Genomic DNA, 17,945 nt, shown 5'->3' on the forward strand with positions numbered 1-17,945 from the left:
AAACATTCTCAAGACAGCTCATCTCAGGTCAGTAACAAGGAAGAAAAGGCTTTCCTCTCTATCACACATATGCAGAGAGGACTAGCACCCTTCTTGTTTCACATATATACCTTGCCATCTGACCCAATCCTATTTATTGTGGTCTTATATGATCATATAACATGCTTCCAGTCTGTGTAATCCAATTCTGATGGGCTAAGGCAAAGGTTAGTCATCTCTGCATATGTGTGATAGAGAGGAAAGCCTTTTCTTCCTTGTTACTGACCTGAGATGAGCTGTCTTGAGAATGTTTCTCACAGTGTGTGAAGAGACAGGGAATGTGATGGTGGAATTGATGTAATAGGTGACCTGGACAGCATTATCAGCCTTTCCTGTAGTGATATGTTGAATAATAGCCCTCCTATCAGTAGAGGTGAGCTTGGATGGACACCCTTCACAGAAGTTTTTCTTGTCTGTGTGACTTTCTTTGATGAACTTGGCCACAGTGGACTTGGATACTCCAGTTCTAGAGGAAATTTGACAAGCAGAGAGGCCAGAATAGGAAAGAGAGAGGATATTATCCCTTTGAGCAGGGGGGTGGCTTTCATGGTGAATATAACCATGACATATGGAAATTTTTGGTTTGTATAGTTAGATATGGTTTTAAAATGACATAATGACACCACTTTATAATTTATTTAATGGTGGCATGATTGTTATGGTGTCATAAATGATGATTTATATAGTTTTAATATCTGCTCAAAAAACTGTCCACATGAGTCATGATTTTGTAAGCCTTGTATCTCCACCATATCTCCACCGATTCACACGGTGTAGGGCTCAAATGAAAGCCCTGAAGCCATACTACAATGTGGTATAACCATGTCCTTGAGGCATTTGTTCGTTCTCACACAATATCATAGATAGTGAAAAATGTCAAAACATGCGGACAGTTTTTTGAGCCACTGTATCTCGGGAGAATAAATCATATGTTTTACCTCTTATGCAGGTTTCATGGTGAGTGAAGGCAGGTTGGTGTGACGGAATTTTGGTATCAACAATCTTGTTGAGTTTGACTGAGTTCTTGTATGACAGACCAAGTGCTTCATGGACCTGATGTAATGTCACATGTCAGCCTCCATGTTAAAATGTGACATCAATTTATTATACATACACCTTCAATTGCTAGGAGATCAGTGAATGCAGTTGATCCCAGCCCTCATACTTTTGCCCAGTGTGCAACTTCCCAATCCATCTGGGAATTAAATGGTGCCCATAGATTGTCTGCGCTTCCCTCCACATTGGCTGAGTAATTTGTGTACTTGGATCTCTTCACTTGAGGCATATTGTGCAATGGAGCACCAGCTTCACCCCTGAAATGTTCAATAGTGACCAGAGCATTACAAAGCTGCTCATGTTCGTCTTGGTCCAACCCTGTGTGCTGAAAAGGTTGAGAATCTGAAGTCAGCAGCAACTCCATGATGTGTTGTGATGTGTCTCATAGTGGCTCCCAACCTATGTCTACATTGCCAACTTCAATGTCCTCATCATTGCTCTCCAGTGCATTCTCATCTTCCTCAGCCACACTCCCCATCATGGTGAACATCAACATGGATGGGTTCTTCATCATTTACGAAGGGAAAATCTTCTTCTCCATAGTCATCACCAAAATAATCCCCACCAAATGGCTGAGGATCTGGTGTGATGTCAGGTGTGGCCCGTGTGGGTGCACTGTCATGCAAGGCATGGGGTGCGTCTCTGCATATGGGTTGGCAGTGGACTGAATCATTGAGTCTCTTGCACTCATGCTGACAGTGTGAATTGGAGGATTTGTGGAGGTGTTGAAGGTATGATCCCCTTCGAGTGAAATATTCATGACAGCCTGCACATTGAAACACCATGTTGCACTACTAGTAAGAAATGGGGTACAAAACAGAGGGAAATTGTTCAAATGTAAACTGAAAAGGAAAAGGCTGAGGGAATGTTATGGCCAACAAGGTTCAACAGACCCACAAGGTTCAACACTGTGACCCTGGTCAGCTCTTGAACTTTCCAGCTAGCCCATAGCATTTTTGCCCTTCTTCTCACCTCCATCAACATTCACTTGAACCAAGATTGTTACAGTGCCCCACTTTTTTTCCCATCATCACTGCAGACTCCTATATGGCTGTACTTCTAATGCTTCCTTTTCACTGTGCTGTTTCCTCATGGTCTCCTTTATCTCTGACTCATACCTTGTTTTCCCATGAACCTTCCATTTCTAGTACTAGTTACCCTTTGCCCAGCTTGGTCTGTGCATGATTCCTTTATGTATATAGACTCTAGTTACCACTTGTATTTTCTCTAACTTGAATCTACTCAGTTCTCTTCAATACTTGAACTCTAGATCCTGTGGGAGTCTAGACGATCACTCCTGAGGGAGGCATTGACTCAATAAGGCTTAGTCCTTGATCAACCTTGATCCTTGATTCCTTTATTGGAACAATGCTCTATCCCAGTTCATAACAAAGATGGCCCCATGAAAGCAGTCAAAACCTGATGCTGCCACTGCACAGTGGAGGGAAAACCACAAGGCCAGAATGCAGGCCCAACTTGAAAATGTTGTCATAGTGAATACAGCTGACAACATAGAGTCAGATGAGCCCAGTGTAGGATGATGTGAGGGTATATCCTTTCTGTGTCAAATTAACACTGATGAAAAATTTTAACAGTGACTCAAGTAGCCAAAACTGCGGCACTAACCAGACCTGGTCAGTACCAATTCATAGTGGCAATGAGATACATACTCAGACATTCCCAGATCGCCCTATGAAACACACGTGAGTCAAACACAAGCATGCTAATAGTGTCTGTGTGACAGAACTTGAAGGTCAGACCAGAATGTACACTTGGAGCCATAATTATATTTACCTTGAACATAGCCTGGAAATCATTGGGTGAGGGCAAAGTTCAACCATTGGGACCACTGCATCAGCGTGAAGTAAAGAAAGTCAAGTTAATGCCCAAGCTAAGTGAGCCAATGATCAGTAATCCCATGGAACAATAACAACTCAAAATTTACAGGCAGGGCTCATCCTGCACCAAATCCACTCCAAGTCAGCAATTCAAACAAGCACCCACTCGGTACTCCCAAGGCCAGGGATGACACTACTGAATCAGACCTTGGAGACTTAGCTGAAGATGGTGAAGACCATGATGGACAAAATAGCCTAGACAGTGATGATGAGGACAGAGAATTTGCAGACCTTGCTGTTGAAAATTTTCACCAAGAAGTTCATGAGAAACATCACTAGTAGCATTGACTTAGATCACTAACCAGGACAGGGAGTGCAATGGACCCATAGCAGCATGAAAAATCACAATATGGTGCTTGACAGCGAGCCAGAAGATAAGCAAGACTCAATGGGGCTCCACAAAGCACAGCATGCTAATAAAATTGTACATACAACTTACAATTGCAATATCACTTGTTGTACTCACCCAGCACAAGTTAATGTTTGAGAGTCAGAGTACACAACAAGAGAAGAAACTCCAGGATGAGGTCAGCTATCCAAAGCTCGCTGACTGTCCCACTCACTTTTTTGGTTGCCTACTAGATGCCACACTTTGCTGATGATGCAGAGCAGAAGCCCCCCACTGAAGCTGAGGCAAATTCAGGTGCCTCAGATACTGTGAGCCTCGATGGAATTGTGTGGTTGGCAGACACAGACCTGCAGGTGACCCTTTGTGGGAATATTCTGTTTATCTCAATCAAACTGCAGTCAGAGAAGATCCGCAAAGTTGTCCATGGAAGTTATCAACAAGGGCAGTGCATGTTTGCATTCGGTTTGGAGGATGATACTGATCTCACCATTGACAATGTCTTTGATATGTATGACTACCACATTTGCAACTCATGGTACCAACACACTGGCCTTTGAAGCTCTTGTTGAGTCAGCTGATCATGAAGGTTATACTGGTAAAAATGATATGGCTGAATGCCTTCTTAGTGACTCGTGGGCTCAATATGCAAAGCTGCTTGTAGATTATGTGAGTTTCAGTGTCAGTGTGTGATTATATTCTTTACATTCACAACTATGCTTCAGACTACACACCACATTCACCTCTGCCACACTCAATTTAAGAAGGCAGTTGGCGTCATTGTCATGAGTGTCCTCAATCTCACAACAAATTCAGCAGCTCAGAACTCAACACTGTTAGATGACATCAACTATATCTACCCTTGGTCGGCTAAGGTACGTGCATGCACAATGTCTATACAAATCTTGAATAATTTTTTTCCAGAAAAACAAGTACCAAACCTCAAAGCCATTCCAGGCTGAAGTGATCAAAGAGGGTGTTCAAGCCAGCTTCTTCATTGGCACCCAATTCAATGATCTTGGCATCAAATTTTCTTACCTACTGTTAAGAACCATGCTCAAAGGAGAGAGAGACTGACTCAGAGGGGCTTGGCCTCAGCTCGTACGCTGTGCCCCTTACCTGAGTATGTGCCCTTCATTTCAGAGGAAGTCCGATGATGGTCTGACAAAGTCTGGAGGACTTCCAGAGGCTGGCTACTCTGGTGGAGAGTGCGGGAGGACTTCCGGAGGAGCGCAGGAAACGTCCAGAGGAGCACGGGAGAGTTCCAGAGGGATGCAGGAAATGCTCAGGAGAGTTTCCACTGCAAGGTAATACTTCTACAGGAAAACAGGATGGAAGGATAGGAGGTTTGGAGGACAGGAGGACAGGATGTCCGGAGGTCTGGAGTATGGAGGACAGGAGGTCTGGAGGTAGGGAGGATGGAATGTCCAAAGGTACGGAGGGCGGAATGTCTGAAGGACAGGATACCCGGAGGTATGAGGGACAGGAGGTCTGGAGGTACAGAGGACAGGAGGTCCAGAGGTACAGAGGACTGGAAGGAATAGGGGCTACATCGGACGAAGTCCGATGCAGAAGCAAACAGAGGTAGACTACCCTAAGGTAGAGTCGGAGGGACAGGAAATGGACCTAAGTCCGGAAAGAGGGTAAGTGCCAGAAAGGCAAGACTCCAGCCTAGAGAAGCAATCCCTAGACTTGGGACAGAGACATAGGGGATAAATCCGAAGGTCCAGAATTCCGGCCTAGGGAATCCTTCCCTAGGCCTTATGGAAAAGGACGAGACTCAGATGGACTGAAGTCCGGAAGATGATTGGCAAGTAGAACAGGATCTAAGATGATATTCCGACTGAGGACTCTACTGTAGTTGTACAGGGGTTATATACTAGAGGCTATCTGAGAGGATCAGTAAGCAAAGGAGTAAGGCTATGTATGAGCATGTGGAAACACATTGGTAAGTAAGATGGAACATAAGTAAATGAACTCAGAGATGAAACTAGTACAAGGATCAATCAGCAAGACAGAAACAGAGATAACCAAGAACCAGAAAGGTGGAGATGCCTAAATGGGGATATGCGCAGGATCTTGGACGGAGGGTGGGAATAGGTCCAGAGATCTGGGGATCCGGAAGGCAGGGCAGAAACAGGACTGAGATATGTGAGGTGGTGGATGTAGTCCGGAATCTGAGAGGAGGTAAAGTCCGGATGTCTTGCTGGACAGAATGTGCATAGGGTGAACAGGATAGGGGATCCAGGAATAAGTTGGATATGGGGTCTGGAAATAGGTCTGGAAAGCGTGGGAATATGATGGGATCTATGTCTGGCATATGGGATATGACACCTACTTTCATCTTCACTCACCACAACTTCCAATGAGTTGGAGATTGTCAACCACGTGATAGCCAGTGTTGCTACTGCAGTTTGTAAAGTTCTTTGTTTCTTGCTGCCTTGGCTCATGATCTTACTAGGTTGAAGCCAATATCCTGGACTTTTGTACTGGAAAGAGCAGCAAATTCATTGGCCCAAGTCATGACAACACATTCAAGGCACACATATTCCTCCTTCTCACCATGAAGCAGAAGCACCCACTCAAGTACCACAAGCTAACTCATGGCATCTATCACACTGTCGTGTATGCAATTTTTTTCAATTTGTTGTCCTAACTAATCTCTTGTGGTAGTGAAATGCATAGTATTGGGCCTACCCAATGTAGAGACTCACACCTCTGTATGCCTGTAGAGCCCTATATTGTGATGTATCTGCATACAGTTTGCAGCATGAACTCACAGCATCATTCCCTATATCATCCCTTCACTCAGCCTATACATGTGTGATCTTCCTACACATCATGCAATGTGTGTGCTACTCTCCCATGATGCTTTCCTGTGTGTGTCCCACGCGCTTTCCCGCACTTCATCGCCCATCATCCAGGAGCATCCATCCATTGTCCACCAAGTCCTACTGGTACATTTTCACATTTACTCTTATCATGACACCATATTCCATCATAGACCCTTACTTAGATATACCTTCTTCATTCCTGTGCCTTACTTGTGTCAGCTCCGCATCGTGGGAACGCGCTTAGTCACCTTTTGCATGATAGCATTCGCATTTTTTATGACTTAGAGAGCTATGACTTAGTTGCCAGTTGGTATCCCTTAGCATCCCTCAGCATAGTGCACGCATTTTTGGAGCCATAGTCAGTAGCATTTTGGCAATCACACTCTGTCATCATCGCATTTGTCATCCTCATGCCCACCAGTATCAGTCATCACCTTCCCTTAGTCCCCATCACATTCCTAGCCCTTTGCACACTTTTGCCTATTAGCACGCAACTTTCCCACGCTTCGCGCACCCTACCACTCTCTGCACATGCCTTTGCCTCTGTGCGCATGACTTTCCTACGCTTTGCGCGACCTGTGGATGTGTTGCACTCACTTCCCCTTGGGTCAAATGCACTTGCCTTTGCAAAGTATAGCAGCCTAGGCAGAGCTGAGATGACCACACATATACTCTGACTTGGTATTCCTTGTAGTGCCATAGCTTAGTAGTTGATTCCTTCACCAACTTTCGAAGGAGCAAATTATTGCGCAAGTTGACTGGGAAAACATGGGTGGCAAGTCCAATTAGATTTATTTCATTCTCCTTTTTGTTATCCGCTACTGCTAGTACTGCTGTCCTGCATGGTTTGGGAATCATGCATGGACATGACTACTAGGTAGCCCCCCTAAAAGACAAAGTCTGTGAGCTTAGGCATCAGGCTAGTCAACCCATACCTTGGTTTCAAACCTTGGTCATATAGTTCAGTTTCCCCTCTGTGATTCATGAATTTATTATATCTTGAAGAAAAGTCATTTGTGAGATGGGAATCACACAATGACCTAGTTGATATTGTGAAGCAAGAAGGTTAAGGTATTGCCTTGCCTTTGGCTTATTCACTTTGGCTAGAGAAAACCATAGAGAAAAGTTCAAAGCCTAACAAAAACCTATCTAAAGAGCCTGTGTTTTGTGTCTTGTTATTGTATTATTATTTCTGAGTTGTTTTCTCTAGTATTTCCTTGATTTATTTTTCTATTGGGATGCTCTGACCCATCAGATACTTCACAAAATTGTACCTACAGGGTATGATGTCATAATGATGTCATATGGCTCCACAGATACTCCTGCAAGTATTCTGTTGAAAGTTATGATGTCATTTGTTCTGGAATGTTCTGCTCCACAATGACTCACCTCTGATGTCATTACTCCACCTATGGAATATTCTGGAATGTTCTGCTCCACTTCTGGAATATTCTGCTCCACTTCTGATGTCATTGCTCCGCTTTTTTACTTACATAATATTCCCACACAAAATGTATATAAGGAGGGCCCATTCTCCCCCCAAAAAATAGGATCTCCCACTTGCAATCATTTGAATCTCAGTTTGAGCTACTCACTGTGAAGATTGTTGCTTACAAAGAAAGCCCCTTTGAAGTATCAAGTGCAGGGAAAAGACATTCCCTTGAGATTACATAAGTTTCTTACAATAGAAACTTAGTTTATTTGAGACCAGCTTCTCACCTAGTTTCTGATATTGACCAACACGAGCTTTGGTCAATCTGTTCATTTGTGAGACCAGCTTCTCACCTAGTTATCTGATATTGACCAACACGAGCTTTGGTCAATCTGTTCATTTGTGAGACCAGTTTCTCATCACTTTGTGCCTATTTGACCAACCAGTCTTTGGTCAACGTATTCATATTTGAGACCATAGTCTCTACAGAGGATTATCTTAACAAGGAACCACGTTCCAGTGTCTAGACAGTTTATCCTAGACAAATTTATAAGTTGGGATATAACACAAAAGCTCCAGCTAAGTTAATCACATAGATTGGTTTAGCGAGCCTCCCAAGAACTCACATGTTATCTACCACAAAAGAAGAAAAGTCATAGACTGTGTTAATCGAGGACTGGCAAGAAGTCTTATCCTAGTGTAATTGTGGTGTCATTACATTTTACACGCATTTATATAAGACCCTCGGTTATTAAGACATCGCTAATCTGCTCTTCATCATTGTTCTAGTGTATTTTTCTGTCTGCCACTACCTCCAATACTACACTCCTTCATGTTGAATGGCCACTCATTTTTCTATGCTTGTTACCCATATCATATATCGAGTCTCAATGACAATATAATGTTTGTTTTGTTTTTATTGGTGTGATGATGAATCACAAATGGCCCAGCATGGATGTTACAATTTTTTCGCATTTTATTGTGTTTTACCATGTTTTACTGCACTTTACTGCAATGAAGTCTTGGGGGACTGCAGAAAACACAGTAATTCACACATTTTCTGGGTATTACCTGGGGGAAGTTTTTCCTGATGATGTCCATAATTTTCAGTAAGCAATCATGATTAAGACCCTGTTCAGCAACTGTCATTTGAGCAAAATATGAGAATGTATGCTGGCAGCATATATCAGCAAACTAGGGGGCACCTGTACAATAGTGTACAAGATTGTACAGTATTGTATAAGCATTACAATTACACAAAGAAGTCCCCCATTTACAATACTGTCACATACCCCTACAATCTGTACATCTTGTTACAATGCAGACAAACTGCACACATGATACAGACCGCACACACGATACAGACCATACAAAGGATACATTTAATTCCAGTTTCACACAGTAAACATGATCCAAACTGTGGTAATGATTGTCTAATGAAAAAAAACATGGCATATTGATCAGAGCACTACTAAAGTATGATATTAACATCCTCTGTGTCACTTGCACTTGCATCTGCATACTCATTGAAATCCCCCATGCCAATCCTAGTCCATTGCTCCAACATGTCTTCAAGCTCTTCGTGATGCTCCAGAACATCAAACAGGGTGTCAATTGATTTCCATAAGTTGACAAAGTGGGCCCTACATTGCTCAGTGGTTAATTCAGGAACCTTGTTGGTGCCAGTCTCATGAAAGCCAGAGATAACACCCTTCAACTGTCAAACTATCAGCGATGAAAAAATAAAGAATTGTAAGCATACCACTGCTGCTACAAGAAGCATTGCATTAATGGGGATTGTTTGGTGGAATTTGTCTGTGTTCTTTGATGCTTTCTTACTGTTGCTGTAGTAGAATTTGAGACAAGCATCCTTGAGAGCCTGCACTGTGAAGTTCTTGAAATTTCCCTGCAAAAATTAATTTTGAACGATGCTATGACTAGGAATCACAACCTACACCAGACAAGTCAGGGAGCCAGAGGTAGTCACCACTCTTGAGGAGCCTAGTGGTGGCTGCAGTGACCTGCCTTTGACATTCCTCCTTTCACATTGTGGAGTCCTGCAGGAAGATATTGTATGCCCTTTTGGCAATAGAGATGATAATTTCTCAAGTTCTGTGTGAAATATAAAGAGATCATTGCAAAGCTCATGGACATGGTATCAGTGAGCACATGAGCCATCAATGAACAAAGAATGTACCAGCTGGCACATCTGTGTTCTGTACTCCGGAAAGTAGCCTTGCAAATGGTGAGAAGGGTAGATGGTGGAGTAGGGAGAACATACCTCTCTCGAGTTTAATCTTCTTCTCATGGTATGTCCATAGCACAGTGTCCAAGACTTCTCTTGCAAGGTTAAGGGCTTCCTGGGATTCCAGAACTGGAGTAGCTAGAACAGCCTGCAACTGCATCTCTAACTTGGCCATCTGCAGGAATGTTTGCCAAGTGGGCGGATAAAATCCGAGCTTCAAGGGATCCTCTTGGTTTGTCTTGACCTTTTGTTTGCTGTTGCTGGATTGATGAGCATCTTCAGGTGTAGAGGTATGAGAATGTTCATGGCTTGAAGGTAGAATAGGGTCAGATGGAGAACATGGTGGAGAGCTCCTACGAGATGTGGGCTGTGTATGACTGCGACTTGAGGAAGTGATTGGTCAAGATGGGTGTCAAAGAGGAGACTGCATACGTGAGGATTAAGTGCATACATATCTGTCTTGCTGAGATGATTGTCGACATAGAGACTTTGAATGAGAGGGATGTGAGTGAAGTGTAGGTGAGCATCTATGAACTGCTTGAACAGTAGAAGCTCCTCCAGGCAGCTTAAAAGTGCATGCCTGTTCCTTTCCCTTCCCCTTCAACAGATAGGTTGGTGAAGGAGCTTTTCACTGCCCATTCTTTGCATGGTGGCACTTGAGAACATTGTAAGCCTTGAGTACAAATAATTAATGCAAGAATAGAGAAGAAAAAATGTAGATACTTCATCCTGCTCCAGGTCTATGAGCTTGTCATTCAAGGCTACTGGTTCAACACCTCCTTGAGCTTCATTGTCAGGACAAGGTCAATCCATATTTTTGTTGAAATCCATTCCATCATCTGCATCATCCATTCACTGGTGCATGTGCTGACCAGCATATCTGTCCCTGCAATGAGAACATAATATCAGGAATAACACAATTGATAGACCAAAGAACACTTACATCAGCATGTTACTGTCAGGATCATCATCATGGTCAGCATTGTCATCAGAAGTATCACCTTCATAAGAGCTTGGTGCAAACTCCCTGTAATCCTCCTTATTCTGCCTCTCCTTCTCACAACCACTATCACGTTCTGTAGACTCCCTCTCATGACCTGCATCTCACTGACCCATGTTCCTTCCAGCCATTTTGTGACCATTAGACCAAGGTTCCTTGAATCCGAACCTTTCAGAAGAGTGAGCCACATATTGATTCAGATGGGAAGTGGGAGCCTGAGAATGCTGGCTATTTTCTATCATTCTGTGTTCATTCAGGGTTTTCTTAGCAGTGCTGCGAGGTTTTGCAGGAGGCTGAAAAAATTAGCTTGAACATAATTTTAAAAGATTCACATTACATTTTTTTTCTTTCCTTTCTGAAGCTGCAAAGGAGCCATAGGATTCTCTTCTGAGCTGCTGATTTGAAGGTCATTGCCCTTCAGCCCCTTCCTTCTTGGGGCAGCAACTGTTTCTCCAACTCTTTGCAGCTGTGCTGCATGACTACCAATACCACAGTTAGGTCTTGAGCTTTGGCGAGCAGGTGCCTCTAGATCTGGAGAAGAATGTCTGGGCTTCTTCCTTGGAGGCATGGTACCAGATGACCTGAATATGTATGAAGGTAGCTCTAAGTTATACTGATGAACATGACATAATCCATGTTACATAATCATAATTGCATCTGAGTACATACTAAAGGTAGCATGAAAGAAAGATAAACACATAGGAAGATGTAGAAGTGAGGTCAGATGAAGGATATTCTAAGAAGAGGCATCAGAATTGCATGAGCTCATGCCAGTATCATTAGGTCTGGCCTGTGCTGAGGTGTAATGAACAACATAGGAAAGGTCCTGCCATGGGTTGAATGATGGAGGGAGCCCTGGTATGATGAGTACTTGGGGCACTTGGAGGAGCCACTGGAAGGGGTGGAGAGAGCAATGGGCTTGGTTCTTCATTGTTGAGTTTCATGATGAATTTGGCAAGCATTTGAAAAATGTGCTCATGAATGATGGCTCCTTCAAGATTGGACTCTGTGCGATGAATTCAAGTGCACCATTCATTGATAATGGGCTTGAATTCTGTGAAGTACTCTGATACCCTGTCCATCAGAATATCATCTTTGGACATGGCTCCCTTCTTTGCCAAAAAGGTGGCAAGCAAACTGCTTGTAGTGCCCAAATTTTCATAGGCATCTGCCCATGGCATAGTCATCTTATCCCAAGTTGGAGCGAGTGTACCATGTGCCCTGCCATATTTGGAAATGAATTCAAAAAAAATGTAAAAAGGGACTTGAGGTTGTCACTGGAGTTGTGCTCAACCAGTTCCAGCTGAGTGATGCTGTTGGTGTTGCTATTGCTCTTTTTTGTGTCAATGGTCGTCTTTGACTTCTTGACAATGTCAGTGTTCTTGGACATTTTTTTCAAGATGTGCATACAGTGGCTCAAAAAACTGTCCACATGTTTTGACATTTTTCACTATCTATGATATTGTGTGGGAACGAACAAATGCCTCAAGGACATGCTTATACCACATTGTAGTATGGCTTCAGGGCTTTCATTTGAGCCCTACACCATGGGAATCGGTGGAGATATGGTGGAGACATAAGGCTTATAAAATGATGACTCATGTGGACAGTTTTTTGAGTGTATATTAAAACTATATAAATCATTATTTATGACACCACAAAAATCATGCCACTATTATATAAATTATGAAGTGGTGTCATTATGTTATTTTATGACTATATCTAACTATATAAACCAGAATATCTCATGTATCATAGTCATAATTACCATGAAAGCCATCTCCTCTGCTCAATCAAAGAGATAATATCCTCTCTCTGTCTTATGCTGGCCTCTCTGCTCGCCAAATTTCCTCTAGAACTGGAGTATGCAAGTCCACTGTGGCCAAGTTTATCAAAGAAAGCTACCCAGACAAGGAAAACTCTTGTGGAGGACGTCCATCCAAGCTTACCTCTACTGACAAAAGGGCTATTATCCAACATATCACTACAGGAAAGGCTGATAATGCTGTCCAAGCCACCCATTATATCAATTCCACCATCACTACCCCTGTCTCTTCACAGACTGTGAGGAATGTTCTCAAGGCAGCTCATCTCAAGGCAGTAACAAAGAAGAAAAAGCCTCTTCTCTCCATCAAACATAGGCAGAGAAGACTAGCCTTTGCCTTAGCTCATCAACACTGGACTGTAGAGGACTGGAAGCATGAAGCATGTTATATGGTCAGATGAGACCAAAATCAATAGGATTGGGTCAGATGGGAAGGTATATGTATGGAAAAAGAAGGGAGATGGCCTAACAGACAGAGAGGTCAATGGGACTGTCAAGTTTGGAGGAGGTTCTTTAATGGTATGGGGCTGTATGGGATGGAATGGTGTGGGAATGCTTGCTGAAGTTGAGGGGAAGATGAATGCTGAGCAGTATGTGGACATTTTTTTTTTTAAATGACCACTTGCTGCCTAGCTTGGCAGAATCAGGGATTGATGAAGAAGATATCATTTTCCAACAGGATAATGATCCCAAGCACACATCCAGAAGAGCTAAGGAATGGTTTGAAGAACATAACATCAATGTTCTTGACTGGCCAGCACAGTCTCCTGATGTCAATGTCATTGAACATCTCTGGGGAACACTCAAGAAAAAGCTTCAAGCCTATGAAAACCCCCCTAAAGGAGTATGGGAGCTTTGGGAGAGAGTAGCAGTGGAATGGGGGAAGATCACAGCTGAGGATTGCCAGAAATTAATTGAGAGTATGCCTAGAAGGATAGAGGCAGTAATTAAAGCCAAGGGAGGTCATACAAAATACTAGAATACCTGGTTATTATTGTAAAATACTTGAGTCAAAAAACTGTCTGCATGAGTCACCATTTTGTGAGCCTTGTATCTCCACCATATCTCCACCGATTCCCACGGTGTAGGGCTCAAATGAAAGCCTTGAAGCCATACTACAATGTGGTATAACCATGTCCTTGAGGCATTTGTTCGTTCTCACACAATATCATATATAGTGAAAAATGTCAAAACATGCAGACAGTTTTTTGAGCCACTGTAGGTCACTGCAATATGTGGTTCACAATACCCCAGAGCACAATGGCATTGCAGAGCAACTGAATCACAGATTGCTAGAATGAGTCTAAGCTATGATGCACACAAGTGGACTGCCAAAGTTCCTGTGGGGAGAAGTGATCATCCACACTATTTGGTTGAAGAACAGACATTCAACACACTCACTAGATAACAAGACTCCCTTTGAGATGCTCTTCAAGAAGAAACTGGACCCATCAAACCTACCAGTATGGGGCTGCCAAGTCTGAGTGCATGATACATCAGGCTCAAAGCTCAACATGTGAGCAAGAGACAGCCACTGGATTGGCTTTGACTCTAACAGCAATGGTCACTGGATCTACTGGGAGGATACCTGCAGAGTAAGAGTTGAGCACAGTGTAAGGTTTGATGAAAGAGAAGTTTACATACCAGTTAGCACACTGCTTGTGGGAGAGCAGCAACCATAAGAGGATTAAGTCAACCAAGGCAATCAGCACACTAACACTTTGTAACCACCACAAACGCCTAAGAGATGGTGAAGGTACTCACAATAGTCACACTGGCTCACTAACACTACCACCTGGTATACAGGCAGGCTTGAGCAAGACTGGGAATCTTGCAAGAGAGCTAGGCATGTTGGGAGATGATGGTCAGCTGGATGAGGATGATAAAGAAATTTTCACTATGGTTGCTGGAGTAGCGGAGGTTGAGGGGAGTGATCCCACCAGTGATGATGAAGCACACAAATACCACAACTGGCCCAAATGGGATAAGGCAATGAACAAGGAGTTAAGAAGCCTGGAAGATACCAAGACTTGGATGATAGTCAAATGTCCCAAAGATGCCAACATTGTCAGTGTTAAGAACCATGTTGCTCAAGGGAGAGAGAGACTGACTCAGAGGGGCTTGGCCTCAGCTCATATGCTATGCCCCTTACCCGAGTATGTGCCCTTCATTTCATATGAGGTCTGATGATGGTCTGATGAAGTCCAGAGGACTTCCAGAGGCTGGCTACTCTGGTGGAGTGCTGGAGGACTTCTGGAGGAGCACAGGAAATGTCCAGAGGAGTGAGGGAGAGTTCTGGAGAAATGCAGGAAGTGCTCAGAAGAGTTCCCACTGCAAGGTAATACTTCTACAGGAAACAGGATGGAAGGATAGGAGGTCCAAAGGTCCAGAGGACAGGAGGACAGGAGGATGGAGGACAGAGGGGCAGGATGTCCAGAGGTATGAAGGACGGGATGTCCGAAGGACAGGACAATAAGACATCCAAGGGTTAGGAGGGTGGGACGTCCAAAGGACAGGACACCCAGAGGTCCAGAAGGAATAGGGGCTATATCGGACTCCATCCAATGTAGAAACAAACAGAGGTAGACTACTCTAAGGTAGAGTCAGAGAGAACAGGGATTGAACCTAAGTCCAGAAAGAGGGTAAGTGCCAGAAAGGCAAAGCTCCAGCCTAGGGAATCAATCCCTAGGCCTAATGAGTAGGACAGACTTAGGTGGACCAAAGTCTGACAGAGGATTGGGCAAGTAGAGCAAAGTCTAAGATGATATTCAAACTGAGGAACTACAGGAGTATGTACAGGGGTTATATACTGGAGAATATCTGAGGGGATCAGTAAGCAAAGGAGCAAGGCTATGTACAAGCATGTGGAAACACATTAGTAAGTAAGACAGAACATAAGTAAATGAACTCGGAGATGAAGACTCGCACAAGGATCAATAAGCAAGACAGAACAAGAGGTAACTGAAAGCCAGAAAGGCAGAGATGTCTAAATGGGGATAGGCGCAGGATATCAGACAGAGGACAGGAATACATCCAGAGATAGTTATGGTTGATATCCAGAGATCTGAGGATCCAGAAGGTGAGGTGGAGTCTGGATGTCTTGCTGGATGAAGTGTGCATAGGGTGGACAGGATAGGGTGGTACATATCAGGCTAGCAGTGAGGATCCAGAGGTCCAGAGCTCAGGGGTAAATCCAGAGCAGAGTTGATCCTACTGAGGTGTGGAGCACACAGCAGAAGGGGATCTGGCAATGAGTCAGATATAGGGTCCAGACATAGGCTCAGAAGGTGTGGGAATATTATGGAATGTGAGTTCAGATTGTGGGATATGACAGTCAGCTGCAAATGGGTCTATTGCATCAAGTACAATGCTGATGGTAAAATCAACAAGTATAAGGCACATCTTGTTGCTAAAGGCTACTCACAGGTTTATGGTGTCAATTAGTACAACTTTGCTGATAACAAATATGTCTCCATTCCAATGGACCCCAACATTCAGTTATCTCACAGCCAATCCCCAAAGACACCTGCTGAAGTTGCCAAGATGAAGAACGTACCTTATGTTAAGAACCATGCTCAAAGGAGAGAGACTGACTCAGAGGGGCTTGGCCTCAGCTCATATGCTGTGCCCCTTACCCAAGTATGTGCCCTTCATTTCAGAGGAAGTCTGATGATGGTCTGATGAAGTCCAGAGGACTTCTGGAGGCTGGCTACTCTGGTGGAGAGTGCTAGAGGACTTCTGGAGGAGCGCAGGAAACGTCCAGAGGAGTGCGGGAGAGTTCTGGAGGAATGCAGGAAGTGCTCAGGAGAGTTCCCACTGCAAGGTAGTACTTCTACAGGAAATAGGATGGAAGGGTAGGATGTCTGGAGGTCCAGAAGTATGGAGGACAGGAGGACAGGATGTCCAGAGGTATGGAGGACAGGAGGACAGGAGGACTGAAGGTCTGGAGGACAGGATGTCTGAGGGTTAGGAGGACGGGACGTCTGAAGGTACAGAGGGTGGAACATCCGAAGGACAGGATGCCCAGAGGTGCACAGGACAGGAGATCCAGAGGTCCGGAGGGAATAGGGGCTACATCAGATGAAGTCCAATGTAGAAGCAAACAGAGGTAGACTACCCTTAGGTAGAGTCAGAGAGACAGGAAGTGGACCTAAGTCCAGAAAGAGGGTAAGTGCTGGAAAGGCAAGACTCTAGCCTAGGGAAGCAATCCCTAGACTTGGGACAGAGACATAGGGGACAAATCCGAAGGTCCAGAATTCCAGCCTAGGGAATCCATCCCTAGGCCTTATGGAAAAGGACAAACTCAGATGGACTGAAGTCCAGAAGATGATTGGGCAGATCTAAGGTGATGAACAGGATCTAAGGTGATGAACAGGATCTAAGATGATATTCAGACTGAGGACTCTACTGTAGTTGTACAGGGGTTATATACTAGAGGCTATCTGAGAGGATCAGTAAGCAAAGGAGTAAGGCTATGTACAAGCGTGCAGAAACACATTGGTAAGTAAGACAGAACATAAGTAAATGAACTCGGAGATGAAACTAGTACAAGGATCAATCAGCAAGACAGAAACAGAGATAACCAAGAACCAGAAAGGCAGAGATGCCTAAATGGGGATATGCGCAGGATCTTGGACAGAGGGTGGGAATGGTCTGGAGATAGTACAGTTAATATCCAGAGGTCCAGAGATCTGGGGATCTGGAAGGCAGGGCAGAAACAGGACTGAGATATGTGAGGTGGTGGATGTAGTCCAGAATCCGAGAGGAGGTAAAGTCCAGATGTCTTGCTGGATGGAATGTGCATAGGGTGGACAGGATAGGGGATCCAGGAATGAGTCAGATATGGGGTCTGGAAATAGGTCCGGAAAGCGTGGGAATATGATGGGATCTATATCTGGCATATGGGATATGACACCTTATCATGAAGCTGTTGGCTCACTCATGCACTTAGCTGTGGGTACAGTGGCTCAAAAAAGTGTCTGAATGTTTATGCATTTTCAAGTAATTGGAAAATAGCAAGCTAGCACCTGAGTACAATATAAAGGCATAGGGACAAATCTAAAGGCTTGACATCAGAGCTACAATCTGAGATATATATTGTGGGAACTAGACCATATATGTGCAAGATATGGTAATTCTAATCACATGACTCATTTGGACACTTTTTTTGACTTTATATCCAAATCACAAAATCTAACCATTCACAAATATTATTCTTAATAGAAGTGGTGCAATAATCAATATTTGGTCTTATTTTAATATTATTTATA

General features: G+C 43.7%; 3 protein-coding genes across 3 annotated transcripts; 2 read left to right on the forward strand and 1 right to left on the reverse strand.

Annotated features, from left to right (window-relative positions):
• Positions 1 to 1,198: 1,198 nt before the first annotated feature.
• BJ212DRAFT_1488236 (uncharacterized protein) lies at positions 1,199 to 1,576 on the reverse strand (the record flags this gene model as incomplete). The annotated part of the gene is made up of 2 exons (XM_041341359.1): positions 1,199 to 1,413; positions 1,495 to 1,576. The coding sequence occupies 2 exons, from the start codon at positions 1,574 to 1,576 to the stop codon at positions 1,199 to 1,201; spliced, it is 297 nt and encodes a 98-aa protein (XP_041185758.1).
• Positions 1,577 to 13,985: 12,409 nt separating this feature from the next.
• On the forward strand, positions 13,986 to 14,159 carry BJ212DRAFT_1287918 (uncharacterized protein; the record flags this gene model as incomplete). Its single annotated transcript, XM_041332013.1, has 1 exon — positions 13,986 to 14,159. One exon carries the CDS (start codon positions 13,986 to 13,988, stop codon positions 14,157 to 14,159), a length of 174 nt encoding a protein of 57 aa, XP_041185759.1.
• A 45-nt stretch (positions 14,160 to 14,204) lies between these two features.
• On the forward strand, positions 14,205 to 14,357 carry BJ212DRAFT_1287926 (uncharacterized protein; the record flags this gene model as incomplete). Its single annotated transcript, XM_041332014.1, has 1 exon — positions 14,205 to 14,357. A coding segment is annotated over one exon (153 nt), but the record flags the coding sequence as incomplete, so codon positions are not given.
• Between the last annotated feature and the right edge of the window lie 3,588 nt (positions 14,358 to 17,945).

This window comes from Suillus subaureus (genome assembly GCF_016647635.1).
Source record: "Suillus subaureus strain MN1 chromosome Unknown BJ212scaffold_135, whole genome shotgun sequence".
Lineage (NCBI taxonomy): Eukaryota > Fungi > Basidiomycota > Agaricomycetes > Boletales > Suillaceae > Suillus > Suillus subaureus.